Source organism: Homalodisca vitripennis, chromosome 8, assembly GCF_021130785.1.
Source record: "Homalodisca vitripennis isolate AUS2020 chromosome 8, UT_GWSS_2.1, whole genome shotgun sequence".
Classification (NCBI taxonomy): domain Eukaryota; kingdom Metazoa; phylum Arthropoda; class Insecta; order Hemiptera; family Cicadellidae; genus Homalodisca; species Homalodisca vitripennis.
In genome coordinates this window covers 94,769,689-94,794,378 of record NC_060214.1, presented here as the reverse complement: position 1 = coordinate 94,794,378, position 24,690 = coordinate 94,769,689, and the positions used below count along the sequence as shown (strand labels likewise).

Sequence of the window (24,690 nt, the reverse complement as noted above, 5' to 3'; positions counted from 1 at the left end):
ATTAGGAATTATTACAAGACCTAAGTATAAACTGGAAGAGATAAAAATGTAAATTTGTTCAAGTATGTACATTTTTAAACATTAACATTTCTACTTAACTATATACTTTTAAAATAAAATATCACTTAAGGATATTTAACTTTTAAAATTGTATTTTACTTTAGTTATATATCATACAAGAAAATATTCAAAGAAATATTATTGAGCTTTTTTCATAAGACTGATTTGCTGAACGTGTTCCGAATTACTGTAAATATTTGAGACTCCTCGTGAAATCATTTTGTATATTTTTCCTGCATTTTAGGAAGGTACCTTGGAGTTGTGACTATAAATTTAAAAATAACACATTATAAAGCTTGATATTATGATAAAATATTATTAATCAGTAACTCTGAAACTGAATACAATGAGAAAAAAAAAAAAAACACTAAGTTAATAAATACAGGTAAACAGACACAACATTATTCCAGGGGATCACGTACATGTAGCACGTATATGTAACACGTAGGTATTGGGGTCAGATCCATAAATAATGGCAAGACCACGACTATCCTATAAGTCCTCGTTTGTTTCCGGTTCCATTCGCTGTTTTATCTGGCTGTAAAGCTTTCAACAACGTACCAAATAAGACTGAAAATAATATGATCACAATAAATTTATTTTTCAAGGGCGACTGCTGGAACTTAAATAAAATGGCAGTTTCAGTTGATCAGGTTAAACACGAAGGGTGGACATGATTTAGCTTAGCCACAAAATACACAAGGCTTTTGCGCATCGATTACAAGCACTGAGGGGCTGGCGTCCTACGGGACAACATAAGAGTAGATGAGGTAATCACGATGATGGGATGATCGTCACGTCGTTACTGTTGTGACGCACGTGTGCGTTCATTTCTTTACGGCCTGATCTATAAATAATATCCATCAACTAGCTGTTTCCCGCGGTTTCGCACGCTTTTCGTAAGTCTTGCCCGTGTATGAGCACTTCTGATTCAAGTGAATTATATTTCCAACGCCAACCTTGTTGCCACGATCAAGAAAATCTGTCAGAAGTGTATGTTTATAGCCATTGTACTCGTACATGTACTTTGGCGTAAGTAGAACGACAAAACTACGCGTAAACAATTAATTTTGATGCAACGACGCAGTCTTCTATATTATATTTGCCGCTGGGGGCAAATGACCCTCCTGCGTCCCCTCCAGATGCGGCTCTGGTCATCTATCCATAAATAATGGCAGGCCCGAACCATACTATAATATCTTGTTTTTGTATTAAAATTCTCTGTTGCATCTTCTTAGATGATTTTAAAACCATCGATACTACCAACAACGCATTCTACTAAATAGGATTGACAAAAAGGAAATATTCAGAATAGTGTGGAACATCTAGAACCATTTAATAACAAGACAGCTGTTTCAGTTTCTCAGATCGCTCCCGGAGGAGAGACACGATTTAGTCGAAGGCTTAGGAAAATACACAAACCGCATTGATACAAGCGCTGAGGGATTGGTGTCGTAGAAGTACACAAAGACTGACAAACGTGATGATGCGACTGCCACTGTGAACACTCCTTAATAGCCTTTATCTCTAAATAATATCCTTCAGTTAAAAGTGACTCAATTTGTGGGTGTTAAAGTTCGCGCCAATCAAGGTGGCTTGTGAGACAAGGTGAACGCTGGATTTCTGCTCCAATCTCAAGACATTTAGAATGTACACGATCGTTGAGGGCCAGATGAAGGAAGACAACTTCGATCTTAAGTGAGCCTTAGAATATGTTTAAATCCCGTCTTTAAAGTGTTCTTCCATTTTATATGTGCTTGTGCAAACAACTCTTGCATAACTATGTCCGCTATAGTTCTCACCCGTACTGTCAGAGACTGGCAATTCCACAGTATTATTTTGACTTTTTATCTCGAGGAATTCTTGGAACTATGAATAGATGAATTGGAATTTCACCAATGCCAACAAGAGTTTTAGCAGTTTTAGCAGACAAAAGTATTTCTTTGTTAGCATTTTTGCTTATACTTATACTATACTTTGTTTATATTTTTGCTTGTGAGAGTGCAGATCTTTAGAATCTTTAGTATCTGAAAGAATTTGTTTGGTATTTATTCAGATGTAAATATCAATCAATCAAAATCTATGTGTGAGAGAATGAGTCCCATTCATTCAAAAATAAGTTCCTTAGGGAAATAAGACAATTAAACATTTTGTTTACGTTAAAAAAACTCCAGAAGTATGTGGAATTTGGAAAATGTATAAATATAGATAAAATTCATAGTGGTCTACAAGAAAAAACAATATAAGGTTTTAAAGGAGACGCAATAAGTAAACATACTTATCGGTGGGTGTAGGTATTCAAAAGAAGAATAAACGAACTGAACGAATATAATTGAAAACTGAATTTTCTTTAGATGGTGTATGTTTTTCCTGGATTACCTGTACCACACTTTATTGGCTATACCACAATAATCGCGTATCATATTGTGAGACCACCTTCCTCTCAGTCTCTGCGTTCATTCTTGGTGAATGATTTAAAGGAAGTTGTGAAGTACTCAACCTACTGTGGAAATTGCTGCGTTTCACTTTTTTCTATAATATTATGTATTGTTACTCACTCACTACTTCATTTTATCCATCAATTTTTCTCTAGTACTTCACTCAGACTTCGTGTCCTTTTCTGGTTGAATAAAATGTATTGGATCAATTGTGTGTTGAAATTTGTTGATAATTTATTTTGTAGTAAAAAAAAAAAAAAAAAAAAAAAAAAAAAAAAAAAAACTGGGACCTTGTGCAAAATTGTCATGTGTAAGGAATTGTAACAGAAAAGTTATTCATAGCAGTAAAGTTATTGCTGTGAATAAAAATTCTCTGAACTGGAACGATTTCTCGTTGTGAGGAAGAATAGAAATATAAAAGGTTCTGCAGATAATGGCACCACTCTTTAAGCAAGTGCCTCCTCGCCGTATATCAGCAAGGTTGGCTCAGCCGTGTTCTGGCAGGGATGGTCAGTTCTAATGTGGACCATCAATTTATTCAGAAGTTATGTTGGGTGAAGATACCCCCGCCATCCCCCAACCATCATGCATCGGCATCAAGCCATCATCGGCTATGTATGATTTGTGAAAATTAAAATGATAGGGACCCGTTGCGTATCCCCACAAAAGAGTTGGAGTTAATTTATTTTATATTAATTACTAGTATACCTTTCTTGGAGCTTTCGAGTATATTTGAAACTAAAATTGGGAGCTGGTATCATATCTATTTTCTCTAAAGCCCGTAAATAGAGAATCCCACATTTCAAATCATTTGGATATACTTAGGGTTTGATGAGAGGGAGAGAGAGAGGGGGGGGGGGTTATTGTAACCACAGATCGAGTATTTACGTTTATTGTGTAGGCTTACAAATACAATTTATGGAAACTAATTTTTTTACAGCAGTTTTATTAATATGACGAGACTTTTTAACTTTAAAACAGATCTTGACAATGTATTTACGTAATATAACTGGTTGACCTGTAGCGAAGCCTATCACTCGAGAGTCTGGAAAAATTGTATTTCTGTCTGTCTGTTCGTACGGTATTTCGAAAACGAAATCACCTTCATCCTTGAAATTTGGCATGAAGCTTCACTTCTGTATGAGCAATACTAAGTTCGATGATGGGAGGCTTTCACTCCATGGGAATTTGCTGAGCGTGAGCAGGAACGTGTGTCAAATTTAATCTTTCCAAGATATTGGGAATTTGGAAAAAATACAGCTCTTCTAATTTCAACCCCATTTAAAGCCTATTGGATGGTTGATGACTAAGAAATATCTTGTATATATCTATTGAGAGCATGAGACATGGATATGTCAAATTTCATCTCTCTAGGACGTTGAGGAACGTAATATAGTTCTTCTATGGCCTTTTAATCATTTAAAAGCTAAATGATTTAAATCTAACCTCATTTAAATCATTAAACCCTTCTGGGTTATCGAGAATTTGAAAAATATAGTGAAATAGATAAGTATTCCATTAAATTTGTATAAGTGGCAATATATATAATATATATATATATATATATATATATATATATATATATATATATATATACATTGCCATATATACATTGCCACTTATACAAATTTAATGGAATACTTATCTATTTCACTATATTTTTCAAATTATATTATATATATATATATATATATATATATGTGTGTGTGTGTGCGTGGTGCGTGTGTGTGTGCGCGCGCGCGCGCGTGTGTGGGGTAAACTCTGATACTCATAAAAAAATTAATTACATTTAAATCGATTTTAAATTTTTATAGATTTTTATAAAGTTATGAACACGGTTCAGAAAATCAACTGATTATAAACGACGTGAACCGTTGAGGCGAAAGGATTTATCTTTGCTTCTGTTTTAATGTATAAAAAAACACACGGCCCTTATATTTACAAATTGTATACTCTTTAAATCAAGAAGGTTGCTCTAAAGTTTAAAATTAACCTTGGACGATAACAGAAGTAAATGTGGCGTTGTGTGTGTCACTTCCAACTCTGTGAAGTAGCATCCTTTATGTTATGTTGCACGTCCATGACAACAGCCTTTACTAAAGATCTGTGATGTAGTTTATATAGCCGCGCAGGGGCATAAAGTTCAAACAAACTTATTATTGGCGTGGAATATTTGCTATGAATACTTTGATATTTCATTTTGTAAAAGTGGCGCGAACAATTCAGTTAGTGGTAAACAGTATAAAATGGTTCGAGGAAATTCTAATTGTAGCTAGAACACTAAAGCTAAAAGCCAACAGATACAATAAGTGTGTTTGGTCCTGTACAGTTTAAAAACATTGGAAATATTCGTGCTTTAGTTGATAACAATTGCCCATTATATTTTTTAAGTAGGCTCGATCAATAAAATGTGTAATTCGCAACTAGTAATGTCGCGAAAAGGTGTAAATCATTCGCATTTGTATCTTCTTACTTTAACCAGTAATATTCATATTAATGAGGGAGAATTGAGAATAAATTATCATTCTAGATACATTTTACTCCTCCTGCCATTGCTTCTTGTTCTAACAAACCCGACTCTTGGATGAAATGGATTTTTATATAGTTATATATTAAATTTATATAGTTCACTGAACTATATAAATGAGAGATATTGTGCGTTACGTGAATTCAGGATTCGTTTTCCAAAGATTTAAGCGCTTTTGATGCCAAAGCTCACATTATGCCAAAAGATATTCTTCTTCTAGGCAAAATCAATAGAAAGTCTTTTTCCTGCTTTTGTCTCCTTATTTATTTATTTTCTTCAATTTGCGATAATCTATAAGAAGAGATATTTACAATCACTAGTTCATTCTTGCCAAGCCAAAAACCCAAAGCTGGGGTTTTTCAGCTTGTGGTAATCTGAGGTAGAATATCTATTATTCCAGATTTTCAGAAGGTGACCAACATCCAAATTCTGTGGCCCAATATAAAGCTGACTAGATAGTTAGTTTGATACCCCTTTCATTGTTTACTGAAACAGTGTGGTCATATATGACAGTTATGAGGGAAACTTTATTTTTCCTGCCAAGAATATTTCATTACTTATGACGATTGATGCTGTGCATGTTTGAACGTATCACAGAGGAACTCAGATATTTAATAACAGCTTGGCTCTAAGAAATGACAGCAATCCTTTCCCCCTCCCTTTCATGTGATACTGCACATTTCCATCGGTCTATTCCCTTGAAAGATGCAAGTTCAGTTTCCCATAGAGCGATGATTGTGTCCGTGTTTCAGATCCTGCCCTAGGACCATCTTTAGTCTTGAACACTTACTTGGACGCTTTTGAGATGGTCTGCAAAGAAGTCAGGATCATTACTTACAGAGCCAATCAGCCTGATTAATCTCTGTTACCAGGCAATAGGCTCTGTTGGGAAGCCCTTCTCAAATTAAACCAAGATCTCTATGAACACATTTCAAACATATCACACGGCATTGAGGTTCTTAAAATTTAACTGGACATTTCTTATATCGTTCGATTCACAGGAGATTTAAACTCGCAAGTGATCTCAATGCGCAGAGAGATTTTTAATAGAGCGTCCCGTAACTTTGGCTTCCAGGTCAAACAAAATTATGCGTTTTGATTACCTGATAAAGTTTAAATGCGACTTAAATCAAAGCAACTTGTAATATATATATATAATAATATAACATATATAAAAAACTATATATATATATAGGAAAACGTGATCATTAGTGTCTACATAACATTACGGTGTCGACTCTTGAAATGAGAAACGTGTTTTTTTTTATTTCAAATAGTTACCTTACAGGATTATTTTCGTTTCCAACGGGATTTCCGTGACTTATAATTTATTTTATCCAACTTAATCCAATAGTTGACCTTTGAATAATGTTACGAACTTAAAACCAATATTATCACAAACGAACTTCAACCAAATTACATTTATACACAAAGTGGTAGTAGTAACAATTGACTAATGTCCTGCCTTATTAAAGTATTCCAGGCTTGTCCTACTTTAACTTCTGACAGTTAGTTAAACAAACGATCATTAGTCTAACTAGTAACTAAACTTGCATTATACACTGTCTAATTTATAACTCAATTAACACTAAATGTCTGATTTAATATCAAGAAATGGTTGTAAATTTGTTTTAGGTACTACTGAAAGAACTGTACCGTGTCGTCAGATATAGAGGAATTTAATTGGATTTAATTTAAGATTTAAGTAAGGTCTGGATTACAACCCGTTTCGTGATTAAAACAGCGATACATAAGTCATTAGTGAAAATTAAATTGACGAGTAATTAAATATTGGATTATTGGATGTACCAACAATCTTCTTTTGAGAACGACAGTGTAAGGTTTAAAAGAGGAGATCGGCCTCTCATTAGCAAATTTAATTATAGGAATGATAATGATGAAATTTTAAGATTTCAGAATAATGTTGTTATCCTGTCTGGCTTAATCTTATTGGAGAGACTGTTAGCTTATGTCAGAAGTATATACTGTATAATTATAAAATCCAACTCCTCGAAACCAAAAGCAAACACTTTTGAAAAATGTTTGAATTAATGATAAATGAAAAATTTAGAACAGTCTTTGATAAGAACTTCGATATAGCCTAAGGTTTTTATTACTAGAAGTATGGTACATCTATTCAAATGCATTTTTGGATGATATCTATCATCTCAGCCATTGAGACCTCTTCATAGCTTCAAATTTTGTACAGTCAAGCTATGAAATCCATGAAAACATAAATGCATATTTGATTTATAAATCACAACTTTCTTCTGTATGTGTTAAAAGGTTTGTTTTTAGTTGTTTTAGGTCCTTGTTTACAAAATCAGTTTATTGCAATTGTCCTCTCCTCATGAGAGTACGTATGAAGATTTTCTACACAAATTCATCGAACATGGCTCCCAAAACCTAAACCTACCTCCGTTTCTAAGTTTATACGGGATTTCCATAAATTACTCTATCGGAAATTACCATTTGATTTGTAAGGTTAGTATAAAGATACGTCATTTAAAGTGCAGTCTTGTATTGCTTAGCTTACCGTCCTATGTCTGTATTTCATAGGAAAATATTTTATTTTAATTTATTCCGTTATTTAAATTCCTACTTTGAAAGTTTTTTAGTTTAGTGAACAAGACTAGTTTTCAAAAAGAGTTTTCAAAAAGAGAAAAGTATCATATTAGGAATGAATTCCCCTATTAGGTGAACATATCTAATTTTCGTTCCCATTTTGATTAAAAGTTCCCTCTTTCGACTCACGTGACGCTGGTTTGATATCCAGCCTATCTGTGTTAGCTTGGAACTTTTCAAACAGATGAATACAACCACAGGTGTAAATACTGGAGTGTCCCCATAAAATTTAGTGTTTCACCATAGGGTTGTGTCAAAATCTTTTGCAACAATTTTGGGAATGGGTATTTCTTGCGGCACTTGAAAATCTCGATAGAAGAAGAAGAACAATGTAAGTTAGTCGCCTTTACGCAGTCAATACAACATAGCCTCCAATAGGAATTATAGTTGTATCCTCGTGAAAAGTCCTAATATTGGATGAATAAATAAATACAAATGCCTCTTATTGCAACCTTTTCTCATAAATAGTTCTGGTTTACAGACCAACTCAATGTCAAACATCAGACTAATGATTAATATTATTACTAACACAGACGGATTTGAATATTTGCCGCTCCTGGGCTATCCACAATTTGCCGCCCACCCCCTCCCACCAAGCATGTATACTTTACCTTGGTACCGCGGTGGGTCGACGCGGCGCAGCGAGACGGCCACGCTAAGCTTGGAATAAAACTCAAATAAAATAGGTTGAATTGTCAATATTAAGTTACGCTACTATTATCGTTGCAATTATTGTTTTTAACATAAAATATGAGATGTCACAACATTTATCAACTGGAAAATTACTAAAGAATCATGAAAATAAAGTCGAAATATTTCTGTTGGATTAAAGAACAATCAATTTAAAGAAGATAAATTTAGGAATTACAATACAATAACTGGACTGTGATTTTAATAATACTTAGATTTAGAATTTAGGTCATCTGAAAATTATGTTTTTGACTTTTGAAATAATTTATTTTTTACCTTTTTACAAAAATTTGCCGCCCCCTGGATTCTGCCGCTCTGGGCTATAGCCAATTCAGCCCATATGTAAATCCAGCCCTGATTACTAAGTAAAATAAATCATCCTTATCAGCTAGACTGACACAACGCATTTAGATGGCTCTTAAACTTTAAACTCGAGAGATCCGTTAAACTTTCAGGAGATCATTATACATGGTGGGACCGACGTAAGAGAAGCTTCTCCTGCCCACCTCTAACCCCACTTTTCGGAATTGAAGCTGTTAACATGACGGGTGCTTCGCTAGGAGATCTCAAGTGGTAAAAATTGAAATTTACTGCTGCCGTTAGATTCGTTTCGCCTCAGCTATCACTTGAAAGTTTTCAAGTTTGAAATACATTCATTTCAGTCATTTTGAAATAAATTTAAATTTTATTTTTTTAATTTCCCCCATCCTACTGCCAAAATTGGGAGTGAGAGAAGTACTACTTTTGAAATCCATAAACATGTCTTCTGGTGACATTTTTAATCCATACAAATGAGATTGGAAAATTCTATGGATTTTCCTAAGGAAAACTGAGAACGTTTCTTAATCATTCAAAAGGATGGTAACTTGGTGACTAGGGTTTGTAACTTTAGTGACATCCATTGCCTGAAATAAAAAAAAAAACGGAAAGATTGAAACTCGATAGCTTCGCTGCAGACAATTCATCTAGAAACAGGAAAGTTAGTGACAGAATAATTACTAAGATTTACCAGAAAGAAAAGTCCAGAAACACTCTGGTTCGAGACTTGTGATTCAATATATCCCAGGTAAAAATAACCAAAAAAATTGCAGCAAAACACACTCAAAAGCACTAACTTGTAAGCGTTAGGAATCAAACATACGACGTTATGTCAATGCATCTAAATTAACACAAATCTAGCTTTTAATGCAAAAGCGAGTCTAATAATACATTCAATAAAAATAAATTTTGTTTTATTATTTTAAATACAAAAGTTTAAGATTTAAATTATTTGTAATGTGGTATTGGTTGTTCTTTTGGACCAGTATAATATGGAGTAGATTTCACTTATACCTTAAGTTCTCAATGAATTGGTAGTGATCGGTTTGAAATTTTTCTCGGTGTCAAAAAAAAGACAATGGCAGTTCAGTGTATTCAAGTTAAGTTTTAATTTCGAAGAGGTTTAAGATTGAACGGTTCTCTATTCTGCTGTTGGAGGAGGAGGAGGAAAAATGCTGAACAATTGTTCAGGTCATTGCCATCTAGTTCACTTGTCTTCTTGTATCACTATGAAGAAACACATTCTGTAATGAAGGCAGTGAGATCGTGTTAGAATTTAAATTAACAACGGAATTTCATTTACATAATTCACATAAAAATAACTTTCATTTCATGCACCTAATTATCAATAACAATTATAGAAATAATGTCATAATGATATTAATTGATGCTATGTTTTGATATAACTACGAATCATTTATATAATTCATTCATTCATTCATTTCTCTCAATTTATTGTTATTCACAGTGCCTGAAAAGGCACTGTGAATAACAATCCAATAACAAATAAAGTTATTTCTCATTCTTCGTTCTTCCCATTGTGGATATGTAATCCAAATAAAAATATTAATAAGATATATTAATTAAATTCCCTTTTATTTACAGTTAACAAAATTATTGAAAATTATTTAAATAAACAAGAGAAAACGTGTTAAATGTGTTGGATTAAATTTAATAATTAAAAAGTCTTCTAAAGTAATACCTCTACAGTACTTTTATTTTTACGTTAGATTAGATTATTATACTTGAAATATTTCAGTTTCGTGAAATAATCTTGCAAACTATACTTATTTACACTTCAAAATATTCATTGAGAAAACATTTTGAAACAAATGTATATTTACAGGTCTCAATTTTTTTTATAACGATAAATGTATCAAAAGTTCGTTAAAGGTGAATGAATACACGGCGATCATTCATTACATAGTATATTCTAACACCCATTCATTAAAGGTATTTTCTTTATTCATAAGTAGTATTTATTAAACATTGTTCAATAAAAACTAGTATCTAAAATCATTCATTAAAGTATTCGAATTATTTTTCAAAGTAATCGAGTATTCGAATAGAACGGACACTCGTGTTAGTGAGCACTTTACTATTCGAATACCCAACTACTTTTATACCTGAGGTTACTGGAACTTAAGTACGATCTCCTCCTTCCTTCGCCGAATTTAGAATCTGAAGACTATTTAAAAGCTATGAAGTCATTTGACAGCTATAAATTATTTTCCTATAAAGTGTTGATTGCCATTGCCCTAATTTCGTAAAGAAATGTAAAAACTCTATTGATATCTTCTCTGAAACTGCTTCGAGGGAGAGTTAATATTCTAGTGAGTGATCTTTAAAGGCAGTAAATATTTTTGTCATTGTCACTCTTCATGCATTTTAAACTGCGAACCTGGCTTGAATAATAAGCGGGGGGCGTACAGATCTCATCCGTGGGAAATCTTTATTTTGCCAGCAAATTATGAAAATTGGTAGACTGTCTCACAAGTTGGAATATGATGTCAAAAAATAATAGTGAAGCTTGGATTTACTAACTCTCCGCTGGATCTCGACAACGGAATGAGTTATGGACTTGAAACTTTGATAATGGTGCAAAACCAGTTCATAGGATTAGCTGAGTCTTAGCGAAGCCTATCATGCAAAGTGATATCTAAGAACAAATTGAGCTACCGATTTTAAATTTTAGGTAAAACACCATTTCTACATAGACAAGACTGAATTCGATGATGGTGCATGTTACCTTCTAGGATTTCAGATTAAGCGTGTATCACCCACAAGTAAGTTAAGAGTTAATTAAGCTATGAGCTTGAAGTTTGGATGAAACTTTATTTTTAAATAGTCTGGATCAAGTCTGATGATGGTACACGTTTCCTTAATGGATGTCCCTCATCCAATCAGGATACAGTTAAGGAAACACCCATTGCCTTGAAATCTATTTAGGCCCGTTACGCGACACATGGTCTGGAGTAACTTGAAGTATTGAAGTAGAAGTGAGAGAAGCCGAAAATAATTGCAATTCAATCTCAATACCTTATCTAATTGACATTTCTCTAACCTTCTGGGAGCAAACTAAAATATGTATCGTGTGACTTGGAGAACAGGTATCCAAACACTTGGCTATGCTGTGACTAAAACTGCATTTTCAACTCAAACCCGAGACTAAGGGAAACTAATTTCGTCACTGCATGACTTTTTTTTTAAATACCGTAAACAGCTTTTAAAGCAACGAAATAATTCTTTCTTCTTATGAAAAGCTCTAAATTCATTTAATCACCAGACAATTTATTTACGGTGTGAATTTTTCATTTACTGGGAATCTTCCAGTCGTCGCACCGCTCAAAAACTGGTGAGCGCTTCTTTTTTATACTTTTTCATCATTTAAGATTACAAATACTCCGGTACAAACTAATCTGCTAGCTATTGGCTGTGAGCCGTAAAATAAAGATTACGTACTCTGTACTCATTAATTTCATATAACACATACTTTTTATAATTTCCAGGAAAAAAAGGAACAAAACATAATTGCATTAAGGAAACTGAAGACACATTTTAAAGAATAGAAGGGATAATGAAATTTATATAATTGAGTTTAAAACATTGGAAATTAAAGACTTTATGAAATTTGTTAGCGAATGCTAATAGAAAAATAAATTGCTGTAATTGTGATGTCTTTGCAGTAAGACATAGTACCGATAAAAGAAATGTGGGCCGATACAGATTGACATAAGCCTATCTTTCAGAATGATTCAATTAAAGAGATAATAAAATTGTATATAATGAATGGATTAAAATAGAAAAGCATTGAAAAATTATGCTTATCACTAATGTTTTACCTAGAATTACTTCGTTCTAAAAGTGTTAGTACATTTTAAACGGATGAATCACAATTCCTAGCCCCATGTTATGGAATTTGGATGTTTTTCCCGATCGAAAGCGATAAAAGCTGTCGTAGAGATCAATGATTAGTGTTATCAGACAAGACAGATGCTCTGTTCTACATACCACCACACATTGAGAGCTGATTTAGCTTAATGTATTCCTAGTGTATAAGTCAGGAATCATATAACCTCTAGCACAATTCCTTCTTCTTGATGCACGAGATTCGTATACTGGAGGTTCTAGTTGTCGATACGTCATATCTTATAACGTATTCATAATTTTAACATCAATGTCCGCTATCCCGTTTCCATCAATCACGGTAGTGCATGAAAATTGAGGATTGTGTCATGTAAAAAAGCACACACCCCCCCTCAAATAATGGATTTGCTATTTAACCTCATCCCAAATCCACAATAACTTTACCAAATCCGATTGGAAAAGAAATGGATGTTCCCAGATTTGCACAAGGGTGCAATTATTATTTTTATTATATTACAAATTATTTTCAATTTGTAAGCAACACAAAGATCACGATTAATATCAATACATTTTAAAATTCGTTTTGTAGCCACAGGAAATGAAGAAAATAGTTGTGAGAATATAGTAATTCTTACTGTTTTGAAAATCTACTTGGTGTTTTGGTTTGTAAAGTGGTGCACTGAGAATTGCTGTTACGTGAGCCTCTGTTTACTCACAGTACACTTGTCAGCAACGAATTCTAACACTGTCAATAGTATTCAGAATGCACTGAATTCTCTAGCTTAATGGAATAGAATTCAAAATATTACTTTGCTGGTGCTTAGTGAGATTTTCCAAATCAATAATTATCAATGTCTCAGAGGCTACAGGCCTAAATAGTCGCTTGTAGCCAAGATGTAAATCTATATAAATTTGTGCGACCTCTATCTCCCCATTAATTGAATCTGGATTTTCAAAAATCCTATTTAGAAATTTGGAGGTATGGAGAACATGAACGAAGAAACCATGAAATATTCGAGAACGGTAACACAAATAGGCACTTAATCTGTAAATAAAATTTAAACAGATCTTTACAAAAACTCGAAAGTTTTAACTATATACTGAAGCTTGTGTCAAATTATCTAAAATAATTTAAAGAACTTATTAGTTAGCCAAGAATCGCTGATAACGCTTTCAGATTCAAGCGTATTTATTACAAGTGTACATATTTTTACTATCAAAATTCACGAGGAACTGACATTGTTAAACTATGTAAAATTCGTCAATATCATAATATCTTAGACGATGTATGATTACAATATTAGTAACCCTGTGTCTAGTAGTTTCTATATAAAGGGAATTATTTAATTTTATAAATAAAGAAGGAAAGTCGGTAATAGCTGTAAGGTAAATTCCACATATTTACGGATTCATTGATGTCAAACATTAAGCTTCGTGAAAATGAGAGTAGAATGTTGGTGAATGTTGTGTGTAATTTTAGGAAATCAATGGATCTTTATCTAATGTACAAAATGACATAATCGATACAATATTGACAGGATTGCCTGTTGAATCGGTTACGTTAAAACATGGATTGACAATCGAATTAAACTTTCTGTCGTTCGGGCAATTTTATATTCGTTTCTTTGTGTATGTCTGTAGGAACGAGGGAACAGAAATAAAAACGATTTTATCTGTTGTGTTAACATTTGGAACACATCTAATATCATATTTCATGACCTATTAAGTATTTATTATGAAGTTTTATTAATTCAAGTATCTACAGACTAGAGGGTATACGATACTAAATGCTAGTCATTTAAGATTTATCATTGAGGGAATTTTCGTACATTTTTACATTAATAATTAAAAAAGCCCTCCTTATACGTTTGACACAATAATTCCTATTTAGTAGTAGTACGTACAAAATCTGTACATATTGTATCAAAATTGATTGATTTATTTTACTGCTCAGCAAGGTACAAATAATTTTAGACAAAATGCTAGTATAAAGCATTCGATAAGTTTAAACATTTTTTAGTTGAAGCTCTTCCTTCTAGCATTTTGTACATTAACAATTTAATTTACGTTTAGCCTTAAAATTTAGCCTCATCGTCATATAATTTATTTCAAGTATGGAGTCTATGAGAATTTAATGGGTTGTGCTTATGAAGATGTTATTATGAAATTAAAAATAGCTGATTTGAATTAATAAAAGCAATATAGGCATTTGTAATCGTTTACAAAAATCACCTTTTTGAGAGCTAGCGTGTGCTCCCTTTCTCTGAGACACGCGTAAAAAGTAAATAACTCTCAAAGGTATTAAAAAGTTAAGTTGTTCGTGTTTTGCACCACACGTATGCATATGTCGTGTTCGTGTTTTGTGTGTTCATCCCTACGTGTCTGAATTGTTTACGTTCAAAACACTCTTGAGTTTTAGGATTTGACTCCTGAAGTAGAAGGTAGACACAGGTTCATGAAAGGTCGTATATCCAATTCAACAGGCAATCCTGTCAATATTGTATCGATTATTTCATTTTGTACATAAGATCCACTGTTTCCTAAAATACAGACAAAATAAAACACTGCTACCATTATATTGTAAATGAAAATGAAGAATATTGATATTCAAACTTATGCATATAAAATGTAATAATAAGGCAACAATAAGGCCTATACAAGGCCCAAACGTGTGGTCCCATAATCAAGCAATTATAAAATAAATACTCGTCATACATAATATATAAACACAATTATAAAACAGCCACCTACTGTTGAACTAGCCAATAAAAGGCTGATGAAAGACAACTAAGCCATTTCATATAGAACATTGAAAGAAACACATGAAAAGATATAAGTAATAATTAAACTAAATAAAAATAATTTGTCTCATTCAAAATAACTTTTGAATGTATGACTAAATTGTGTAAACTAGTATATAAGTATTACATAATTAAGTTTTAACATTATGAAATATTTAATTTACTCGATATTTGCTTCCCTAGAGGAAGCATTTTCTACTTTAAAAGGCTATGAGAATTTAATTCTTTGAGTTGATAAGAATGATATTGCTATGCTACCTACGCACACAAAACATATTGTGAACTTCCATAAGTTTATAGAAATCTTCCTAGAATATAATGGAATTACTGCAGCTGTTCAGTAAGATCTGTGAGCATGAATAATGATCTGTTACTTATGAAAATAACGGGAAATAGTGCCACAAATTATTTCTAATCTATGTAAATTTCGTGCTATCATAAAGTAAATTACAGCTTGTTTTGACAACTGTAGAATTTTGAAGAATTATATTCCAAACACTCGTTAATTTTAATACCACGATCATTTTTACTAGTTGGGAAATACATTCTAGAAGCTCTTTTCCTATTGGAATCAGTTATAAATTTAAAACAAACTCCCCAATAAAATACTTTTTTACTTCTGTGAGGCCTTTCGTGCTCATGGAACACATCATCAGACCCACATAACTGAATAAAAGTGGTTACAATAATAATATCAACAATTTTGTACTAAATTTTTTCTGACAAAATGTTTTGTTTACTACAAAATTGTTTATATTATTATTGTAACCACTTTTATTCAGTTATGTTGGTCTGATGATGAGCTCCTTGAGTACGAAAGGCCTCACAGATACAAAAAAGTATATTATTGAGTTTTTTTTTTATTTATATTTGTGAAATGGTTTTACAAATCAGAGCAGTAGGTTGCAGAAAATTACGTTGATATTTTAATGTAACTTAAAATTCTATCAACTTCTAAAACTTTTTCTCAGCGATCTGACGAAACTTTGGGCGAAAGTTACCTGAAACGCATGCAATTTTCCGAAATAGTTTTCCCTGTGACAATATGGTGTAAAGTTTACGTATATAAGGATAGCGAGGTACGTACCTTCACTCTGCAGGGGGGTTCCGGGGACACTGAACTGTTCTGTAGAGTGAAGACTGCCTCTCCTACTCCCCCCACCCCCGCCCATCACTCCCACTGTCCTGTAGGAGTGGTGGGGATGAGGGGGGTTTATGGTCGAGACAGTAAACAAAAGCTCATCTCTCATCCGGAATGCGATCGGACGTTTAATACTTCCCTCAATTAACTGGCCAATCTTAATTGGGTCCATTCAGAAACTTTTCACTCCGTTTTTGGTTTCATTTTTGACACCTTGTGATTTTTCAAAGACCCCTTTGACATTTTCAAAGTATTTGGCAGGTTTTGTTAGAATTTTGCAAATAATTCAATAAAAAGCAATAGAGTTATAATTCTTGTTATTTATAAACGCTAGATTATAATTAATTGTACAATTAACACAATACGACCACGACTTGAAAGCCTAATATTACGATATTGTCGACTTTAAGACGCTAATATATTTACGTACTTAAAGTGAATATTAATAGAATATGAATATTATAGACAGGTGAACTGTAATACTGCTAGTTCAGATTAGTTTTAGCTAAAACGTGTGATCATTTTACTACCACAATGAATTACCTACTTTACAATAAGATTTATTAAATTATTGTTAAAGTTTACAATTAAGTATTGATTGTAAAGAATATATAATATACTATAATATACACTACAATCTTAATATACGTTTTATATAAATGTTTCACGAAAAGAGAGGTTATACAATATATTGAAAATTTACCGATTAAGTATGTAACAGGTGTGTGTGAGATTAAAAATTACAACCCATCAAAACTATTTAATCTCCTACCTATTACTTATTTAGAAAAAATGATCACACGTTTTAGCAAAAAAACTAATCTGAACTAGCAGTATTCCCAGTTCCCCCTGTCTTTAATATTCATATTCTTTTAATTTTCACTTTAAGTACGAAAAATTAAAATTAGCGTCTTAAAGTCGCCAAAATCGAAAATTTTTTAGGCTTTAAAAGTGGGTGGTCGTTTTGTTTTAAATTTGTACAATTAATTAAAAATCTACCCGTTTATAAATAACAAAAAATTAAAAACTCTTTGTTTTTTAAATTGAATTATTTGCAAAATTCTAAAAAAACCCTGCCCCCCAAAAAAAACTTTTTTTTTTAAAAACTTTTTTTTTTTTAAAGGGGTTTTTTTTTTTAAAAAAATCAAAAGGTGTAAAAAATGCCCCCAAAAAACCGGAGTGAAAAGTTTCTGAATGGCCCCAATTAAAAATTGGGCTTTTAAATTTGAGGGAAGAAATTAAACGCCCCGATCCCCCTTCCCGGGAAAGGAGAGTGAGTTTTTTGTTTCCCTTCTCCGACCAAAAACCCCCCCCTACCCCCACCACTCCTACAGGACAGGGGGAAGTGTTGGGCGGGGGGGGGGGGGAGTGGGAGAGGCAGTCTTCACTCTACAAAAACAGTTCGGGTTTTCCCCGGCCCCCCCTTGAGAGGGGAAGGGTTTACGAAACCTCGCAAACCTTTATACGAAAACTTTACCCCCCTATTGTCACAGGGAAAAAATATTTGGGAAAATTGCAGCTTTTCAGGTAACTTTCCCCCAAATTTTTCGTCAGATGGGCTGAGAAAAGGGTTTTAAAAGGGTTGATGAATTTTAATTCCCATTAAAATTTTAACGTAATTTTCTGAAACCTCCCTGCTTGTTTTGAAAAAACCATTTCAAAAAATTTTAAATAAAAAAACTAAATTTAATTATACTTTTTTGTATTGTGGGGCCTTTCGTATTTCAAGGGCTCATCATCAGAAAAAACCAAAAAACTGAAAAAAAAGTGGTTACAAAAATTAATATAAAAAAATTTTTTGTAGTAAAAAAAAAAACCATTTTGCCCAAAAAAAAAATTTAGTAAAAAAATTTTTGGGAAAAATTATTATTTTAACCACTTTTTTCGGTTATGGGGGGTTCTGAGGTGTTCCTTGAGCAGGGAAAGGGGCCTCACAAAAGTAAAAAAGAAATTTTATTGGGGAGTTTGTTTTAAATTTAAAACCCTGATTCCAATAGGAAAAAGGCTTCTAGAATGTTTTCCCCCAAACCCTAAAAAAAATTATCGTGGTTTAAAAAATTAACGAGTTTGGAATATAATTCTTCAAAATTTTTTACAGTTGTCAAAACAAGCTGTAATTTACTTTATGATAGCACAAAATTTACTTTAGATTAGAAATAATTTGTGGACTATTTCCGTTTTTTTCATAAGAAAACAGTTCATTATTCATGCTCACAGATTTTACTGAACAGCGCATTTAATTCCATTATATTCTAGGAAGTTTTCTATAAAACTTAGGGAAGTTCAAAAATTTGTTTTGTTTGGCGAGGAGCATAGAAATTTATCATTCTTATAAACTAAAAGGTTTAAAATTTCTCTTTCCCTTTTTTAAAGTAAAAAAATGCTTCCTCTAGGGAACCCAAAATATCAAAGAAATTTAAATATTTCATAAGGTTTTAAAATTAATTATGAAAAATACTTATTACTAGTTTACACTTTTTGGGGTCATACTTCCAAAGTTTTTTTGAAGGGGGGGAAGAAAATTATTTTTATTTAGTTTAATTTTTTTCTTATATTTTTTCATGGTTTCTTTAAATTGTTCTATTGAAAAGGCTTAGTTGCCCTTTAAATCGCCTTTTAGGGGGTTAATTCAACAGTAGGGGGCTGTTTTTTAATTGTGTTTATTATTATGTATGACGGTTTTATTTTTTAATTGCTTGATTAGGGGGGCACCCTTTTTGGGGCCTTTTTTTTTTTTTTATTTTTTTCCTTATTATTAATTTTTTATGCAAATTTTTGGAATATAAATTATTTTTCATTTTTCTTTTTCAATATAAGGGTTTACCCAGTGTTTTATTTTGTCTTTTATTTTGGGAAAAAAAGGGGAAATCTTATTTAAAAAAATGAAATAATCGATAAATATTAAAGGGATTCCCTGTTAAATTTGGGATATACGACCTTTCATAAACCTGTGTCTCCCTTTTCTACTTCAGGATTTCAAACCTAAACCCCCGGGAGGTTTTAAAGTAAAAAATTTCCCGCCAATTGGGGGAGGGAAACCAAAAAACCGAAAAACGAAAAAATGCATACGTGTGGTGAAAAAAACACAAAACAACTTAATTTTTTTTAATACCTTTTGAGATTTATTTACTTTTTTACGCGGGGTCTCGGGAAAAAGGGGAACACACCCCCTAGTTTAAAAAGTAAAATTTTTGTAAACATTAAAAATTTGCCTTATTTTTCCTTTTTTTAATTCAAATCAGCAATTTTAAATTTTTTTTTCCTAAAAACCCTTTCTTCACAGCCCCCTTTAAATTTTTCTTTAAGGCTAATTTTTGGAAAAAAAATTTTTTTTAGGGAAAAATGAAGGAAAAAATTTTAAGGAAAAAACGTAAATTAAATTTTTTAAAATTTTTGGCCCAAAAAGGGTTAAACGGAAAAGCTTAACCTTAAAAAATGTTTTTTAAATTTAAAAAAGGGGATTTTTGGCTTTTAAAATGGGGGCATTTTTTCATCAAAAAATTAAAAAATTAATGAAAAACCCTTTGGCTTGAGCATTTAATATTAAAATCAATTTTTTAAAATTTGATACAAAATATGACAATTTTTTTAACCGAAAACTTTTAACAAAAAAACTAAATTTTTATTTTTTTCCCCGTTTAAAAAGGGAAAAGGGCTTTTTTTTTTTTAATTTTTTTTAAAATTTTTTTAAAAAAAATGAAAGAAAAACCCCTTAAAAGGGAATAAATTCTTAAAATTTCAAAAACCTTTTAAAGGTTTTGTTTTTTAAACCCCCCAAAAGTTTGTAAATCTGTTTTAATTAAAAATTGGGGCTTTTAAATTTAAATACTTATTAGGTAATTTTTAATTTTGGGGAAATTAGCGTTTGGTTTTCCAAAATTTTAACCCAAAAGGGGAAAAATTCGTTTTTAATTTCTTGTTCCCTGTTTTTTTCCGGAAAACAAAGAAACGTTAATTTTTAAATTTTTGGGGGCCCTAACGGAAACCAGAAAGGGGTTTAAACGATTGCAAAACCTTTTGTTTTAAAAAGGGAAAAAAACCGGAAATTTTAAAAGGAATCCTTTGCCCCAATATTGGGGTTTCCAATTAGTTCCTTTCTGTAAAAGGGATAAGATTTTTTCAAATTTAAATTTTTTTAAAAAATTTACACAAAAACAAATTCCCCAAAAATTTACTTACTTTTTTTTCCCAATTTTAAAAAACGGAAGTTTAAATTGTTTGTTTTTAATAAACCGTAAAACAGGGTTGGAAAGGGGGACCTTGGGGGCGATTACCGAATTTCCTTCTTTATTTTAATTTAAAAATTAAAAATTTTAAAATTCCCCATAAAGAAACCAATTTAAAGACAATTACAAATTATTTGAAAATCCCTTTTCCCTTTTTCTAAATTTTATTTTAAATTTTAACATAGTTTAAAATGTTTTTTTTTTTCCTTCGTTTGAAATTTTGAAAGTAAAAAATTTTTGTTCCAAATTTGTTAATAAATACCTTTAAATTTTGAAAGGTTATCGCCCGATTCGGAATTAAAATTGATTCTTTTAAATTTCCAATTTTTAAAAAAATTTTGAAAAAGGGGGTTATTATAGTTTTTAAAAACTTTGGGGGTTTTTTGGGTTAAAATCTTTTAAATTTTTATAAGTTTTAATGCCAAAATTTGGTTTAAATTCCGTTTTTTAAAATTGGTTTCCCTTCGTTATGTTCCTTTTTTAACCTCCAAATTTTTAATTTAAGGTTTTTTAAAAATAAATTTTTTCAATTTTGGGGGAGATAGAGGGTTTTCGCCCAAAAATTTTTTATTATTTGATTTACTTTTGGTTAAAACAACAAAATTAGGCCTAGCCTCTTAAAGACCTTTTTAATTTAAATATTGGGGTTTTTGGGAAATTTAAAAAATAGGCCCGGGGGAATTTTAATAATTTTAAAACCTATTTTTTAAATTTTTGAAGAATTCAATGCATTCTGAAACTTTTTTTTTACATTTTTAGAATTTTCCTTACAAGGACTTTTGAGCAAGGCTCAATAAAGGGAATTTATTGCCCACTTTAAAAAAACCACCCAAGAGTTTTTCAAAACCAGTAAAATTTTAAAATTTCCCACCTTTTTTCCTTTCTTTTTGGGTAAAAAACAATTTTTTAAAAAGTTTGAAATTAATTTTGTCCTTTTTGTTGGCCCCTTTTTAAAAAAAATTTAAAAAATTATTTGGTAAATAATAAAAATAAAATTTGCACCCCCTTTTTTGGAAAAACCCTGGGAAAAAAAATCCAATTTTTTTTCCAATGGATTTTGGTACAATAATTTATTGTCTTTTATGAATTTAAAAAACAAACCCATTTAAATTTCCCCCAATATTTTTGGGGGTTTTTTTAAAATCCCCATGACAAAATCCCTAAATTTTAAAAATTCCTTTAAATTAAAGGGAAAGGGTGGGGGGGGACAAAAAAAGTGAGGGGTTTAAAATTATGCTTTTTATTAAATATGACTTTTGGGAAATGGGAAAAAATTTTTTTTTTTCCGGGTATAGGGGAATTTCGGGGGGGAAATTAAAAAAAAGGGAAAAAAAAGGAAAATGGGGCTAAAAATTAAAAAAAAAATTTTTTTGGATTTATTTTAGGAATCCCCATTAAGGCCAAAAACCGGGCCTTCCTTCAATTTTTTTGTTTTTTTGACTTTGGTAATTTTAGAAAAAGACCTTTTCGGGGCTTGTTGAAACATTTTTTAATTTTTAAAAACCCTTTTTTGACAGTTTTTTTTTTCCTTTGTTTGGGAAAAAAGAAAATGGGGGGAAGAAAAAATCCAAATTTTTTTTTTAACCAGGGGGGAGTGGTTTTTTTGATTCAATTTTTTTTTAAAAATGGTATTTTAAAATTTTAAACAATTAAATTTTTGGGGGGTTTAAAAACATTAGTATAAGGCCGAAATTTTTTAAAAAAGGCTTTTTCCCAAAAATTTGGTCCCTTCTTTAACTTTTTAATTTTTTTCCCCTTTAATTAATAAATTTTTTTCTGAAAGGTTTTAGGGAATTAATTTTAAAAATTTTTGTTTTTCGGCCCAAAAAAATTTTCTTGTTTTCCGGTTTCCCCCTTTTTTTGTTTAAATGCAAAGGGTTTTTTTCCCAAAATTAAGAATTTATTTTTATTTTAAAACCCTTTCCCTTTTTTTTATTATAAATTTCTTTAAATTTATTAAATTTTTTTAAATTTCAATTAAAAAAAAATTTTTTATTTATCCCTTCTATTCTTTAAAAATTAAAATGTCTTTTTTAATTAATTTTTAATGTTTTTTCCTTTTTCTTTGGAAATTTAAAAATAGGGGGTTATTTAATTTTGGAAAATTTTTTTTAAGGGGGGGTTACAGTTTTCTTTTTTAAATTCTTTTAATTTTTAAGGGCTCACAAGCCAACTTTAAAGTTCGGAAAAAGTTTTTTTAGTTTTTTTGGGTTTTATTTTTTGTAATCTTTTTAAAATTTTTTTGGAAAAAGTTTTTTTAAAAAAAAGGAAAGGGTTCTAAAACTTTAGTTTTTGGGGGAAAAAGTTGCCAATTAACCTTCCATAAAATTAAAAAAAAAAACCCCCGGAAAAAATTGTTGGGTAAATGATTTAAAAAGCTTTCAAAAAAAAAATTTTTAATTTTGGCTTTTTAAAAAACTTTTTTAATTTTTTTAACCAAAATTTTTAAAAAAAATCTTTTTAAAAATTAAAATTGGGCCCAAAAACCCCGGGGTTTAAGTTTGAAAATGGAAAAAATTTTAACACCCCCATGCCAGTGTTTTGGTTTTAACCTGTTTTTCCCAAATTCAAACAAAAACCCCCCATATTTTTTTTTTTGCCCAAAGGTTACAAGAAATGTAAAATTTTTTAAGGGAAAAAGGTTTAAATTTTAAAAATTCAAAAATTAATTTTCCGGCTTTTCTAACTTTTTTTAAAAATTCTTTTAAAAGTTTTCCCTTCCAAGACCCCATTTTTAAAAAAAGGGCCTTTAAAAAAATTTTTCGGGAAAAGGGGGGTTTTTGTTTAAAAAACTTTTATCCGATTTGGAGGAAACATCCTTAAAACCCCCCCTCTGTTTAACCCAAATTTTTAATTTTTAATCCGCTTTTTAAAAAAAAGTTTTCCCCCCCCAAACTTAACCTTTTAAAAAGGTTTTTTTAAATTAAACTTTCTTAATTTTAAAACTTTGGGTTCCGTTTAATTGAAATTTTCTTTTAAAGGGTAAAAATTGAAATCTTCAATTGTTTGTTTTGAAAAAATGGTTTTTTTTTTTTCCTAAAATTTTTAAAAAGGATTTTTTTTTTTCCCAATTTTTAAGGGGGTTAGAGGCCGCCCTTTAAGGACTTCGGCTAACCTTTTTACCTGGTTTTGAACCCTTTTAAAAAAATTTTGTTTAAAAAAAAGTCCAAATATTCCGGTTGTCGGAAACCCGGGAAAGGGGGAAAAAAATTTCCAAGCACACAATTTTTTTTTGGGAAATTTTTTCCAAATTTTTGAACCCTTCCTTTTTTTCAAAATTTCGGGCCAAATTTTAAAATTTCCCAGGTTAAAATTCTTGTGCCCCCGGTATTAAAAAACCCAGGTTCCTTTTAAAAAATTTCCATGAAATAAAAACCCAAAAACCCAATAGTTTAAAATCATATTGAATTTAAATTTCTCCCTAACCATTTCCCGGGGGAAAAAAATTTTAAAGAGTTTTTACTTTTTGGTTCGAAAAAATTTTAAGGGAAGGGAAAAATTAAACATTTTTTTTAATAGGAAATTTTAATTTAAAGCCTTTTAAAGGGGGGGTTTTCTGTTTTTTTAAAAATACTTTCAGATTCCAAAAATTGGGGAAAAGGGAAGGGGAAAGTTTTTGTTTTAATTATAAATATTTATAAAAGAGTTGGGGCATTCGTAAAAATGTCCCCACTAACAACAGTGTCGGGGTTTTCCAAATTAAATTTTCCCGATTAAACGTAAAAATAATTGAAATAACCAAAAAGGGTTGGTTTAGAACAAGTTTTTTCTGAAAATTTTAATTTAAAAAAACTTTTTTTGTTAAAGGGAAAAAACCCTTTTAATTAAAATGGGGTTGGGAATTTTTACCTTTTTAAAAAGAAAAAAACCGCCGGAAATTCAAAAAACCATTAAAGAAATTTTTAATCTTTTTTTTTTTTAATAAAAAAAATTTTTATTTTTTTTAAATTAACATTTTTTTAAAATGGTTTTCTAAATTTGAATAATTTTTTTTTGG

The 24,690-nt window shown here is 31.0% G+C and overlaps 1 protein-coding gene across 1 annotated transcript in view; it reads right to left on the bottom strand.

The window, feature by feature from the left end:
* The window catches only part of LOC124367767, a 57,564-nt gene extending 41,064 nt beyond the window's left edge, over nt 1-16,500 (bottom strand). The window contains exon 1 of the mRNA XM_046824869.1: nt 16,414-16,500. Within this exon, the coding sequence (XP_046680825.1) occupies nt 16,414-16,498 (85 nt within the window). The 5' untranslated portion in view covers nt 16,499-16,500. The remainder of the gene's footprint in view (nt 1-16,413) is intronic.
* Between the last annotated feature and the right edge of the window lie 8,190 nt (nt 16,501-24,690).